The sequence below is a fragment of the Choristoneura fumiferana genome, chromosome 2, assembly GCF_025370935.1.
Source record: "Choristoneura fumiferana chromosome 2, NRCan_CFum_1, whole genome shotgun sequence".
Taxonomy (NCBI): domain Eukaryota; kingdom Metazoa; phylum Arthropoda; class Insecta; order Lepidoptera; family Tortricidae; genus Choristoneura; species Choristoneura fumiferana.
This window is the reverse complement of record NC_133473.1, coordinates 19,621,457-19,636,643: the sequence shown is the minus strand read 5'-3', so window position 1 is coordinate 19,636,643 and position 15,187 is coordinate 19,621,457. Positions and strand designations below refer to the sequence as shown.

Sequence of the window (15,187 nt, the reverse complement as noted above, 5' to 3'; positions counted from 1 at the left end):
TCATGCCGATCCTGTGGAATTATCGGGATAAATAGAAGCCTATGTGTTATTTTCGATGTCCAGATTTTTACTAAATAATACCAAATTTAATTAAAATCCGTCTGGCCGTTTTAGTGTGAAGGGGTAACAACTTTATAAATTAGAAGGATTACTTTCCATAGTTTGAAGAGATAAGCTGAGTGAAATTCTCTCCCTTGGAACGCCTACAATGAACGGCAATTCGCCACTTGCATACATCGTTTTCCCACTCTTGCAAGGTGGGCAGTTCACTTTGTGAAAGTCTTGTTCACGCTTTGGCTGCGTCTTTTAATTCGTGGTAACCACTCGAAAATATTTCTTCCCCAACGGTTATCTTATTCGTTCTTCGAGCTGTGGCCTTCCCATTACCATCATCCTCTTTATTATCAGCTGGAAAACGTTCACTCACCTTTCGAACGCCACAATGAACGACACGATGTTGTCAATCCATCCAGTGGTGGGCCGGCCATCGCTACGTCTGCCAGTTCTTGGAAGCCATTCGAAAACTTTGCTTCCTCAACGGGTATCTGTTCTTCGAATAATGTGGCTTACCCATTGCCACCTCAACCAGCATATTCTTCGATTCTATCATTCATTATATTTTCGCGTTTCTATATTATTATTATCATCATCTTCATCGACGCGTTTCCCGATTCGCCGTCTGCATCATGCATTTCTATATCAGTATTCAGTAGATATCAATTTATTCCTCAGAAATTCTAACTGGCCTCCATGTCCCCTTTAATCCACAAGTCTGGTCACCGAAACGCTATGAGCCAAACTGCTAGTACCTGAGGCTTTGTTTTCAAGTACGCTCATTAAGGACTACCCTCTCTTTGCACGAAAAATTCACAAAGCACTGCGCCACTCGAATGGCGGTCCAAATGGAGTTTATTTCAGAGGTAATTTGGACTAGCGTTCCGAGTGAGGTACCTAATCAAAATGTAATTATTGAGCGTAGTATAAGTTTAAACTATCAACGTTAAGAAACACCTGCATTTATTTTTGTTAACAAACCATATTTAGATTGATAATAAAAATGAAATGATAAAATTAGCTGCTGTCAGCGACTTTGGAATAATTATTATACTGTGTATTTTTCACGGTGTCAAATTTATCTCCATAGGTACCTAATTTCATCACGATAGGTTGAAAATTTTACGCGATAAAGCGTCACAATAAAACGTACATACAATCGCATTTATAATTATTAGTAAATTATAATAGTCATGATATTTAGAACGTAAGGAAATTGCGTCGATTTTATCTATTTCTGTGGAATTTTCAGATGATTGACTGAAGTTTATAAAAACAATCAAATGTCACAAGCTTAATCCCACACGCTACTTACAACTCAAACTTCTCATCAAAACCTCCGATATGCAAAGCAGCAATTAAATTGCACACACTCGCAACCGCAGAGCCAATCTCATTTTCCGAATCCCAGACGTCATTAGGTCCAATAACGTCATTTAAAATTCATCTCCTAATAGATTGCTTTCACGTCCCCCCTAACTGCCTCCTAATCATGTGGTCGGGGAGAACACTTATGAAGTAGCTTTTAAAACATCAAACGCCGACGCCTTTGGTTCCACAGCAGGGGACTCCCGAGGGGGATGCGAAAATTATTTATTAGTTCCCAAAAAGGACGGCAAAGCATTCTCATCATGTCCTAGCTCATTGTCATCGCTTTGAAGATTTGAGATTTTGAAGATTAAATATTCATTTGGTACAGATACGAAAGGCGAAGTAATGTCGTTTTGTTATTGAGATATTTGAATTAATCATGTTTGGATTCAGTATTGTTATTGGATGCATAAATCAACGTACGTTCGTATTTAAGGAAATATTGTCAGCAGATTTGGCTATAACGACGTCACAATAATATTCTTTGCTATTGTTATTTATAGGTACTTCAATGACATTTTTTACAAGTTTTTTTATTACTTAGTAACTGAAGCTACTTATCGCCGGCTTATTGATTCATTTTCCTATTTGACTCCTATCTCACCTGATGTTGAGTGCTGATGAGGAAAAGGTTTATCGCACTGGTTAAGTAACAGCCTTTTCACTTAAGCCTTGAAGAGCCCTAGATTGTATTTATCCGAAAATACAGACGACGGGAGCGAATTTCCATTCCGTAGCATTTATCATTATGAAAAATTAAGCAAACCGCTTCGTGCCAATTTTCAATTAGGTACCTAACAACAAACTGCATAATTTCTGAGAACATAATAAATGATATATAAGACTCATAATGAACATTTTACACAAGAACGATAAGCGAGACAATGTCAAAGAAGCTATATATACTTGGTTTGGATAGGTATTTAACTAAATGTTAACAAACTCCAGCTGCCAGATTTGATACATTCATGGCTTTTTAACATTTTAATTATCTTACTTGGTATCGTTGTAATACAAACCAAAGTAATGTTATTCAATACAGAAATGTAAATGTTTAGATGGTTTAATGGGAGAATTTCAATATTTAAGACGCCAAATTGACGTTGTTTTGTTTACATTTAGCTAAATTCCTATCCAGGCCAAGTATAAGCTATCTAACCTATTTTAAACCTTTACACAGGACCTAATAATATTTTGTGTCGTGATCTTTGTAACAATAATGTCACTATGCATTTCGTTCACTGTATATGGCAATCATAGAATTTTTCTAATTTGTACTTAATAATATTGTTGTGTCTTGTGTTGTGAAAAAATGTATTTTCTTTCTTTCTTTTCTTTCTAATTCAGTGCTGTTCACGTTCTTTACAAAGCACTCGTTAAGAGACACTTACAGAGTAATTTAGCCTTCTAGAGCCCCGGCGAGGCTTAGTAAAGCTTTATGCTGGTAAGAATCAAATTCTAGGTTAGTTCTATTTATCTCCGTACTTATGAATAAGAAATTGAAAATTTGGCATACAAGTAATAAGAACTAAAAATTTTTTCAGGATTTCCCAGGATTCCCGCGAGATAAAGAATAAGAGGTGAACGAGAAGATCGTGTCCTGCTCACTCTACGTGTTTTAACTTCAAAATAGTTTACAATATAAAAGCATAATCAAGACCAAATTTGTGAAAGAACTATAGATTTACAATTTTGTAATACATATCATAATGTAAGACATTATACATGAACCTCATCATCATCATCATAATCAGCCTAAAGCAGTCCACTGCATACATACATGTACCTAAATATTGACAAAAGCATAATACGAGTATGAAGCGAAGTAACCTTTGAATATCTTAAAACGCGGACACGAGATCCTGCATGAATTTTGAGATAAATTTTAGAATGCTATACTGTCTATAATCCCCGTGCATAGCCAAGTTACATTATAAGGACAGGATGGTACAGGAAAAATATTCTTGGTACTTATTAAATTCGTTTAAGGATGTTTTTAGGTGGAATCGTCACTGTATGCTTTTCACTGGCAGTAAAAAAGTAATAAAGCGACTTCACTTGAAACTAATAAATTTCTGTGTTGTGGATATGGAAGTTTTTTCTATTCTATTCTAACTTGAATAAAACAGGGGTACAATAGTCATCTTTCTTTTATTAGAATCAGATGAATCAACGAGGTGTTAAAATTTTAATTGCACGATTTCAAACTTTTTTTTTTCAGGTTTTACATACTTACATATATTTTTTCATAATATTGAAAATCGCATCTAAAATTCTGGTAACTGTTGTTAGATTAAATATCTATGTAACAGGTAAGTAGAACTTTGTTATGTATTTAAATATATAAAACAATAAAAAAATTAAATTTAAATTATTTTACAAACTGGCCAATTTGCTTTTTTATTATTAAAACTTATATTTATATAGATATTTTTGATTTCATTTTCATTCTTGTTTGCGATCTGCAAGCGGCAAACTTGTAAGCTTGTCTCAGTAAGGCTTTAACCACGCAACACATCTTAATAAATCAATATTGTATTCATCAAATTTAAATAATATAACTATATATATTTAATATATACACTAGTATGATCCGTATTTTGCATTGTGGCTCTTCCGCTTGGATTCGTCTTTGTCATCATATCCGTATGTTTCATCATCTTCATAGTCTTCGTCGTATTCATCTTCATCATCTGTCAAAATTATCAAAGTACAAGAAACATCCTAAGAAAAAAACATACTGTCATTGAGTACAGATGGCAAATGGACAACTCGAAATTATATGTCCGAAAAGTGCCAATTTTAAATTCGACAAGAAAAACCATCCATTCGTAATATCGTTAGAAGTGGAATCTTGTCATATGGTTGACTTTGATGTCGACATAAAATATTGACCATTTGTATTAAATGAACACACTACATTTACCTTAGTCTAAGGTATTGTGTATATAATTTTGGCCCTAATTTATAATAGGCAAAATTCAACAAAATTCGGCCTAAATTAATTTTAAAAAGAAAACAAATTTGGTTATGACTCCATGATATTATTCAGCAGAATTACATTAAAAAAAAAAAACATTTTTTGGGCCGAATTCTATATGTTTAATTGATGGTGGACGATTTTCTTTTTGTACTGAACGATAATAAATCATTGGAATCACGTTCACAAGAACTGTTACTTTTTTAAATCAAGATCAAACGTAATTGGGCATTTTTGTCAAATGAACAAAATTAACGTCAAATTGATTTGAAATTTAGTACAAATGAAATGAGTAGATTTGCTGAGAATACTATCCAAGTTCAATTAGCAACAAGATCAGTCAGCGATGAAGCGTGCATTAAAAATAACATTTTACGCATAAGTCAATTACAAAAGAAAATTAAAATAAATAAAACTTTTTTGCAACTCAGATTGAAATTTAGGTACTTATGATTTTGTAGGTTCATTCTGTTTATTGACGATGTCGCTACAGTCAATAAAAAATAGAGTAAAAACATTAAATGTGAGGCATGTTTGTGGTTATTTACATAGCTAAACTCCTTTTTTCATTAGAAAAATATCAGGCTAGTTTATTTTTAAGTATAGTCAGATGAAAGCCGTGGTGGCCTAGTGGTTTGACCTATCGCCTCTCAAGCAGAGGGTCGTGGGTTCAAACCCCGGCTCGCACCTCTGAGTTTTTCGAAATTCATGTGCGGAATTACATTTGAAATTTACCACGAGCTATGCGGTGAAGGAAAACATCGTGAGGAAACCTGCACAAACCTGCAAAGCAATTCAATGGTAAGTGTGAAGTTCCCAATCCGCACTGGGCCCGCGTGGGAACTATGGCCCAAGCCCTCTTGTTCTGAGAGGAGGCCTGTGCCCAGCAGTGGGACATATATAGGCTGGGATGATGATGATGATAGTCAGATGATTGATAGATCCATAAAACTGAATATTTCGACTGAAATGCCCAATTGCACGTTACTATTCACAAATATATTAGATTAGAAATAAGTATTCTAAAGACAAATGAATGTTTGTGTTCATCAATTTTTGAATATTTTGAAAATACTTACCTAATTCAACGATTTTTACACTTTCCCTGTCGTTTACACCACCACCAACAATTTTATTAATGCGGTCAGCATCAAATTTCGTCTGTGGCCGCCATTCTGCTTCTGTTATTGAACATGATAAAATACATTACAATGTGACACCACCTAACATACAATTCATAAAAGAGCATATTAAAAAAACCGGCCAAGAGCGTGTCGGACACGCCCAAAATAGGGTTCCGTAGCCATTACGAAAAAATAATTTATATTTTTCTAAGGATTTCGTATTTTATACGGAATCTTCCAAGTTTAGGTATATTTTATACCTTAGGCTGCTATTTACTCTTAAACTACAACTTAGCCGTTATAGTCTTCCATGTAAGTTTCATATACTTACTACCATCCCAAATTTAAAAAAAAATCACCCACCGGTTTAGATTTTAGAGAAGGGGGGACGCTCGATTTTAATGAAAATTTGCACTTTAAAATTTAATATTTCGCAAACAAATCACTGAATCGAAAAATCGTCTTAGCAAACCCCTAATGGTTTTAAAAGACCTATCCAAAGATTTAACACACTATAGAGTTTTATGAAAAAAAAAACACCCCCACTTTACGTCTATGGGAGATACCCTAAAAAAAGTTTTTAGATTTTTTTATTGCAGGTACCATTTTGTCGGCATAGTTTACATAGATATCCGTGCAAAATTACAGCTTTCTAGCATTGATATTAACTGAGCAAAGCCGCGGACGGACAGACAGACATGGCGAAACTGTAAGGGTTCCGTTTTTGCCATTTTGGCTTCGGAACCCTAAAAAGTAAAGTTAGACGTAGAAGCCATCTATAGAGCGATCTCTACCACACAGTCTATGCAAAGAACAAAAGAAAGGAATAAACTAAAACAGGTTATGTAATATTTAGCATATATAAAGGTACATGTAACACGCGTGATACTATTTACATTGATAAGATAATATTAACTAACTAGCCGTTACCCGCGACTCCGTCCGCATAGAATTCGTTTATCGCTATCCCGCGGGAACTATGTAATTTTCCGGGATAAAAACTATCCTATGTTCTTCCCCGGTACTCAAACTACCTGTATACCGAATCCATCTTAAGTCCATCTAAATCGGTTCAATGGTTTAGACGTGCTGAAATAACAAATAAACAAACATACAAACAAACAGACTTTCAAACTTTCGCATTTATTATATAAGTGGGACTTAAGCTAGCGATCACTAATTTGAGGTGAGGTTCTTCGTTTTTTTCATCGAATAAAGCGAAAAATCAGAAATGGTTTACACTAAAGTACCGCATGTTGAAAACGACGGAAAAAATGACAGACAAAGGTTGCATGGATTGAAAAATAGACAAAGAGCTTGCAAATTAAGTTATAAGGAGTACCATCAGCCAAATAAGTGGTCTATCAATTTTTAAACAAGTTCCTATCAAATGAATATGTCGCTAAATCGAACTTTCAAGTTGACAGATACGTCTATTAGCATTATTGTTTTATGACATGCAAACGATTTATCCAACTTAAGGGTGGTAATATTTAGCTGATGGTACCACAAAGACAGCCAAACCTTGAACAATGTATGAATAAACATATAATACTATTTAAGTATTGGATAGGCATAGGGTAACAAGAAAGTTTTAAGAGAATATTAAAGAATTGACATAACTAAATCGCCTTTTGAGTTAATCAGGACATGTAGGGTAAAGAGTATGCCGTAGAGAATGGTAAGGATTTGAAACTCTCTTTTATTTGCGTCGCGCTCGTGATTGGTTAAATAACTAAATGAACCAATCGCTGGTGACACTCTTTCCCGGCTCGGATAACACCGACATGGAAATACCGACCCTGTTTTTTGTGTACACGCCCATAGAAACTGACAGGAGCTTCTATGGGTGTGTACACGAAAAACTGGGTCGATATTTCCATCCCGGTATTATCTGGGCCGGGAAAGGGGTACGTATTATACTCGTAATGTATAAATTTAAAATACATATCGGTTGAAATACATACAGTTGAAATACCGAAAATTTAAAAATATAATGGTTAAAATAAATATTAATCAAAATTCATAAAGCACGTTTTTCATATTGGTCGAAATACATACAATTAAACATTACTTGTGTAATAATAGCGTGAGAAGTCCCGTTTGTGGTATTTTGACTATGAGTGAGAATCACGAAAGTTTAAAACGTTAAATACTACACAATACAAAATTTAAGCACGTAGTGCAATTTTCTACTAAAAGGAGCATTAATTAAATGCACAAAATAAACATAATAGGTACGTACCATTGTAGAAAATTATGAAGTTATACAGATATCTAAAAATACGAAAGACCAAGGTGTATAAAGCATGGATTTAAAAATAAGCAAAGATTTACAATTGGGAAGTTGAAACTATAAAGAAAATCCATGACGAGACTTAAAAAATATAACTTTTTTTAGATCTGGAAACCCAAATAATTAAATTTTAAAATTGTTAAGTATCTTGTAAAAACTAAACTAAAACCCTGTGCGTAAAAAAAGAAATCACACGCTAAAACTAAAAAAGGAAATTTTTAAATTAAAATTACGTACGTGGATTTAGAGCAACTCCGTTCAAAACACCGAAGAAATCATTTGTTATAACGTTTATCATGCTCTTTTTTCCAGACCATACGTCCAGAGCTTGATTTGGGTACCACACAGTCATTTCATCTTTTTTTACAGGTGCTGGAGTCTGAGCATTTATTCTTATCGCAACTATTAACAGCAAAACTGTTTCAATCCATTTTAAATTAACACTCATATTTTTTTCTTCGCGTCCAATTCTGAAGCAGTCACAAAACGAATAACAGAGGAAATGGTAGTCTCTTTTGTATCTTAAAACAATATCCGCTTGTTGATAGTGAGTACGTATTGTGTGCTGCCTTACACGGAACCATAACAGAATGCATACGGAATAAAGGGACACTGGTGAATGAGCAATACGTATAATATATATTTGATGAATTTTAATAATAGCGCAGCATAAGACGTAGACTGTAGATTTTTATCATATTGCTTTTGAATCACTAATAGAAAGCCTTTAAGAAGTAGTCCAGTTCATCCCGCTATCGCCGTCTACGGCTGCCTGGTCGCCTTTTCGAGTTGGTGGGCGTCCACTCGGTGTTAACTTGGTACTTGTATCCAGTGGACAGAGAGCAGTGGAAGTATCGGGGTGAGACCTTTGCTCAGCAGTGGGACAGGATAGGCTAATAATAATAATAAATAGAAGCCTAGTTGGAATTCACACGGTTGATTTTAAGACAAAAATTAAATAACTGAATGCATACTGTTTAAACGGACACTGGTGGAAGAGCAATACGGACGTCCACCGATGAGTGAAAACCGTGTTGTTTAACTCCAAATCACAATTGCTTTCACCACTTATTTCTGACAAAGGATTGTAGATAAAGGTAGAAAGAGACGGTGAATGCGATTGCGAGCTTTAAAGCGTTACACAATTCGGCCTCTGGTTAAAGCCCCCGTCTGGAGGTCTATGGCGGTCTATCTCCAACAACCAGACGACCGGATGGCCAAGTGGTTAGAGAACCTGACTACGAAACTTGAGGTCCCGGCTTCGATTCCCGGCCGGCGCAGATATTTTGTATGAATAATACGAATTTTGGCTCTCGGGTCCTGGATGTTTGATATGTATTTAAGTATGTGTGTATCTATATAAGTATATTTATTCGTTACCTAGTATTCATAGCTTTGCTTAGTTTGGGGCTAGGTCAATCAGTGTCAAGTGTCCCATGATGTTTCAACGTCCAACGGCTAATATTATGATGATTATGATCACCCCAGGCAGGTCATAGAACCGCAGGTTGTCGGTGGTCGAGATGAGCTGGCCATGAACTAAAATATTGCTGGCAAGAACTGGATCAAAGGAACGCAGAACAAGAAAGAATTTGTGCATGTTGTGAGACAGAACGGGCGCCGAGCTACTGTCTCGCTGCTTTGTTAGCCCGAGCACTCGGCACTATGTTTACGTATACGCACCGACTACTCGGCCAAGAGCACTGTCTCGCCCGTTTACTCGGTACGTGCGATCAAGGCATTATATTCACCAGTAAGTGAGTAGGTATGATCAAAAGTCAAATAATATAGAAGACCTAAATTACTGCATGCAAAATCACAACATTAACCCCCGGTTTCACGCTACGGCTAAATGTGGTGCCGTCTCTGTTTGGTTTGTTTGAATAGACGGCGACGGCATCACATTTAATATCCATCAAATAAAATTAATCAATGGCTGTTGAAACATCCCCTAAATGAAGTAAATGATTTGTAAGTACTCGAAATAAACGCAAGTGATACTGACCAATCTATTTAGTTTTAGATAGAAAATATTCGGTAATACCAAATTGGTGTATAAAAAAATTGTAAGGTATAAAAAATTGGTGTATACCAAGTATGAATGTTGAAGTAAATGCTTCATTTCTGTCTTCAAATCAACATAAAAGTCCACGGTAAGGTATGTCTACATGAACAACTCGAACCTTAGTGATTTTGCTACACATTTAGCAGATATTATTGTTCTTTTTACTAATATGAAGCACGTTTGTAAAAAGAACAATATTTACAAAATAGTGAGTACTTAAAACAGATCAGTTTATTAATGTCGGTAAGAAATAGATTTGAAGATTTTTTAATACTTACATCGTTGCTCGAGGCCAAAATTATTCTACCAATGTAAGTCTCTGTAAATACAACAATAATAATATACGAATAACACTAACACGAGTCACTGAATTTAGAGGTAGTCTGCTACACGGGGGTAACAAATTGCAGTCAATCATAGTGACAATTAGAGTATAGGATAATGCAATGAATTAGGGACCGCTAACAAGACTTGACAAAAGCAGCACCACATTCACTAAACATGGCTGTTATAATGATCTACCTCTTACCACAGCAGCGGAAATATGTCTATATGTCATACTTTAAAAATATACGTTTCAAAAGTGGTGGTAAAATTACTTTATGTGATATTTATGTTAGGTTAAATATATACTGAGCGGCAAAAAATCTGATCCTCATATATGCAATAATAGGTAACTTTGTATGTAGAGTGGGCCAAATTTTGTGCCGCTGCCTGCTATAGAATAGTATAGGATTCGTTTGTCAAATAGTTTGGTAGGTTTCCCTTGCCTTCCACGCCACATTGCTGGAGTTCGAAGTACATAATTCATAACAGAAGCATTCTTGACAAGTCATAGTGGCCATTTTCCATAAGGGGATAGGTCCGTTCGGGCAAAACACTGCTAGTGGAACACTGTTGAATTCTAGTATCTTTTTATACCAACAAAATACATCAACAAAAAAATATATACCTACGATTATTATTGCGTTGGAGCGTTCATAATTGACGCTAGATTGTGGCGCGCCCTTCTTATACTAACGTTTTATTACAATTTTTCCAATGTCATAGAGAATTTCAACAACAACATCAGTTGTTTGGGCCTCTAGCAGTTTAGTAGGGTAGTCTGTAGTTGGTAGTTATTGGTCCTTTGAATCGGATGATGTAGACAAGAATTGAATACGTTTTTTTTAACATTAGTTATTAGTTTAGTTTTTCTGCCAATTCTCGAAGGAGCGGAATATACTTTTTCACACAGGATTTGTGACATTGGATAACTTCAAAATACAAAACAAAATTATCTTATCAAAAATATAAAGCCCATACAGAACTAGACCATTCTCTAAATCAACTTTGGTTGTTTCGCTTGGTACTCTACCTGACCAAGTTCAATTTGAAATTTAAAAACATTTTGTTCCGTATTTTTTATTTAATATAGTATAATTCAATATTTCCTTGTATTTCTATAGGTACGCCTAAATTTCTATTTCGAGTTCGATTCTTCTGGTTTTTTTCTGTACTTATCTGAAACAACAAGTAAGTATGTCACGGGAACGACATGTACTCCGCTAAAAAAAATATGGTGGTGGAATGAAAAAATATATTTTGTGTTGTGCCAACATGGGTATCAAATGAAATCTAGTAGGTAATTAACTCATTCTAAATATAATACTTTCAAGCTACCTACCAATTTCACAGAAATATCAAATTGGTATAAAATAAAAACATAAATTTAAAAAATCAAAAACAAGTCTAATGGTCTAGAATTTTTTTATGAGTTTATCGCCTTTACGATTTTAAATGGGTCCCAACTGTTAAATTTTAAGTTACTTAACAGAGTTCTAGACCATTCATCTTGTGTTTTCGTTTCTTGTTTTTTGGCAGTCGAGTTTTAGATTTTTCAAATTTATACTTTTTTAGTTAATTTAGTACTAATGTACTAAAGATGATGGTGGAGCGTAATCGCTGCTTTACGTCGCACAATCGAATAACAATACTTTGAGTACCATGCATAGCATAGTTACGTTGCATGACGTATATTAAAGGGTTCCCCTTGTTTACGCATATTTTTTGTGTCATAATTCTATTTTGCATAATCTGTTTACACATAATAGTATTTATGCCGAAACTGTTTTCGCATAAAAGTTTACGCAGAATTATCTTTTTTTTTTTATTCGACTGGATGGCAAACGAGCAAGTGGGTCTCCTGATGGAAATAGATCACCACCGCCCATAAACATCTGCAACACCAGGGGTATTGCAGACGCGTTGCCAACCTAGAGGCCTCAGATGGGATACCTCAAGTGCCAGTAATTTCACCGGCTGTCTTCTCCACGCCGAAACACAACAGTGCATGCACTGCTGCTTCACGGCAGGATTAGCAAGCAAGATGGTGGTAGCAATCCGGGCGGACCTTGCACAAGGTCCTACCACCTGCAAAACCAATCTTACCAATCTTACGCATAACCAATGTAAGCCGAATGGGCCTAACGCATAATTTTTGAATTCCGAATATTGTTTAGGCAGAAAATTACTAACGCATAAATTAGTTACGCAGTAAGTTACTTTCGCATACTTAATGTAACTTTTAACGACGTATTTAACGACTCTCAGACGAAATCGACGGAGCTCCTATACAGTTGAGCAATCACGTTGCCTGGCTTTACTTTATTGCCCCCCGTCCCCCCTTTACTGTTTCGCCTATCCAAGTATGAAATATTCATTTTTTTTTTCAAAATTCTTCGTAGGATTGTTTGTTTTTTACATGCGGTTGGCTCTACCCCCGAGCCCCTTTGCGGGGGGCTTCACCCCCCTTCCCCCTTCTTTATGCCCGTGCTTTTATTAGTGGTGGCTGTTCGTTCCATTACAAATACAATTCTAACCTTAATAACCTATTTTTCTAGTCATCAATAGTAATTAGGTAATTTATTTTCGAACATAGATTTGGAAAGGATTTCGGCCTATCAAAATACGACTAAACGACATATACGCTAAACAATATTATGCATAATTAAATTCGGCCATGTTAATATTATGCTAAAATAAATTCGGGTAAACCATTATTCGGCTTATAGAGAATTATGTCGAACTAACTTTCGGCAAGTTTAAGATTCGGCGTAAATAAATTATGCGAAACCTGTTATGCGTATTCAGTTTCGGACATTACAAAGTATGCCAAATAGATGGCACCCATTTTAAAGCACCGACGACGCGCGTTAACGGCGTTGAAAATTCTCAAGAAAGTAGTAGCAAAACAGACTGAATCAAATTAACTCAACGAATCAACTCACAAATAAAAATCAGCATCAATAAGACTAGAACTGATTTTATCGGAAGATTGTTAAGGATGGGTGCGTTGAGATGGACTTTTAAACTATATCTTTTTTGTGACCTAGGTGACCTAGGAAAGGCAACATAACGTATTAAAATTATCGAAATGTCTTACCCATTTCGACGATCGCATCGATCGCTTTGGATCCTACCCCCCACAACTCATTAGCAATGAGACTCATAATCGTTCTATTAGAAAATACAAAATCCATAGCTTTCCCGACTAACACATCTGTAGTAGTAAACTTCTTGTTTTCAACTTCGCCGTATCTCTGCTTCAGCTGGTCCAAGGTTTTGTATGGGGATGTTATATGGATTTCAAGCGTGAATATTAGTAGAAAGACTAGTGCTATCCGCCGTGACATTGTGAACTGAATGCCTGTGGTTGAGATTGTAGCAAGTTATAAGAACAACAGGTCATTACTTACACGATGTTTCGATCGTTACGGAAACAATGAGAAGGATAACCTAAAGTGTTCCTGTTAGTTCGGTTTTGTAAAACAAACATGTTTGTTGCAGAAGCCTGATCAAGTAGCGATGGTTTGAAGTGAAAGTTAGTTTTCATTCGGAGAAGCATTAGTGTCAATGTAAGTATAGCATTGTCTGTCACTTTATTCCAAAAATAAAGATAGTTTTTTTTGCTAATATCACTGATGCACACTTTTCTAAGTGTGTGCGTATGTTTGTTACTTTCTCACGTTCAAACTTCTGGAGAGATTTGGACGAAAGTTAGTATGTAGATAACTAAAGCTGGCAATGTAATTAACTAATGTATTGTAAGAAAAGATATATACTTTAAAAAATATTTTCACTTACTTAATTTAGATTTTTTTTTAATTTATTTATATTGCCTTAATAATAACACTGTCCGATGTCCATCGGTAGTGCTGGCTAACTATTCATCAGCTTATATTAAAAAAATAGTTATATTATAAAGTTACAAAAAATTAAAGACTTTATACTGAGTCAAAGTGAGCGCAAAAAAGTTTTATTTTAAAATATATTTGAAAATTCGTGTCAGAGGCAAATGGAGGCGCTTTCCCGGGTTCCCTGGTCGAATTTGGAGATGCCCCCAGGGTCCGAGCACGTGACTAGTAGGGGAATACTTATGCTGTGCAGAATTCTTCTGACATACAATGATGTTAAATTCTATTGAGTTTTATAGGGAAATTCAAAACTGTCTCGGCATTCCGTTGCCGGCACAAAAGTTATCTTAGACTTTAACGTATTTATTCCTTACCGCCGTAAACTGGAGGAAATAAAAATAGTTTTACTTTGATTTTGACTGCATAAAATACAGAGATGATGATTTCTATCTCTTAAAGTTAACCGGCTTTGTCCAATTTTTGATATGTGCAGTCACAACTGAATCCAGGTTTGTAGGTTTGTGGTGTCTAGGTATCGTTTTTAAAAATACTGTTATTGCAGATATTAGTTACTACTAATAGTTTTGTTCGACATTCGTTTGGTATGAAATATAAAAATAAACTAATAGATCAAATAAAAACAAACGAAACATGCGAATCAACTTACCAATACCTAGTGAAGTGAAGTGGACATTAAACAGCAGCTCAAAGAGGGAAAAAAATGTGAATTGGGTATAGTTTCGCATGTAACACCTATAAGTTAGTATACTTACGAGTATACATGATTTTACTTATGTTACATTCCATCACTGACGTTTAATAGTGTAAACGAAATATTTGATGGAGCGTAGAATGTTGTTATGAGATATAGTGTGTTATAGTTATTATTGTTAACTCTAAGTAATTAAAATACGATCTTGTATTGTTTACTGTATAAATATGTAAAAGAAATCACTACGAAGTAACAAAGTGATTTTATGAGCATTATGTATGACTAGTTCATTCACAGCATCATCTTACAAGGACGTCGGTATAATCAAATCTTTATGACCACGTGACAATCAGTACCCTAAATCAGGATTTCCTGCATAGTAGCTCCACAGTAACTACGACCGCCTTGAC

General features: G+C 35.2%; 2 protein-coding genes across 3 annotated transcripts in view; both read right to left on the bottom strand.

Annotated features, from left to right (window-relative positions):
- Nucleotides 1–3,793: 3,793 nt before the first annotated feature.
- The window catches only part of LOC141445574 (uncharacterized), a 70,642-nt gene continuing 59,248 nt past the window's right edge, over nucleotides 3,794–15,187 (bottom strand). Inside the window, exons 1-3 of one of the 2 annotated variants that reach the window (XM_074111410.1) lie at nucleotides 8,063–8,302; nucleotides 5,485–5,586; nucleotides 3,794–4,118 (exon numbers count right to left, since the gene is read on the bottom strand). In XM_074111410.1, coding sequence (XP_073967511.1) covers nucleotides 4,009–4,118; nucleotides 5,485–5,586; nucleotides 8,063–8,273 — 423 coding nt within the window. In that variant the 5' untranslated portion in view covers nucleotides 8,274–8,302 and the 3' untranslated portion in view covers nucleotides 3,794–4,008. Of the gene's footprint in view, nucleotides 4,119–5,484; nucleotides 5,587–8,062; nucleotides 8,303–15,187 lie in introns of those variants that run through there. The other variant, XM_074111411.1, reaches the window with a different exon arrangement.
- LOC141445573 (uncharacterized) lies at nucleotides 11,296–13,564 on the bottom strand. Its single transcript, XM_074111409.1, has 2 exons — nucleotides 13,315–13,564; nucleotides 11,296–11,393 (listed from the first exon to the last, which is right to left on the bottom strand). The coding sequence occupies exons 1-2, from the start codon at nucleotides 13,562–13,564 to the stop codon at nucleotides 11,353–11,355; spliced, it is 291 nt and encodes a 96-aa protein (XP_073967510.1). The 3' UTR covers nucleotides 11,296–11,352.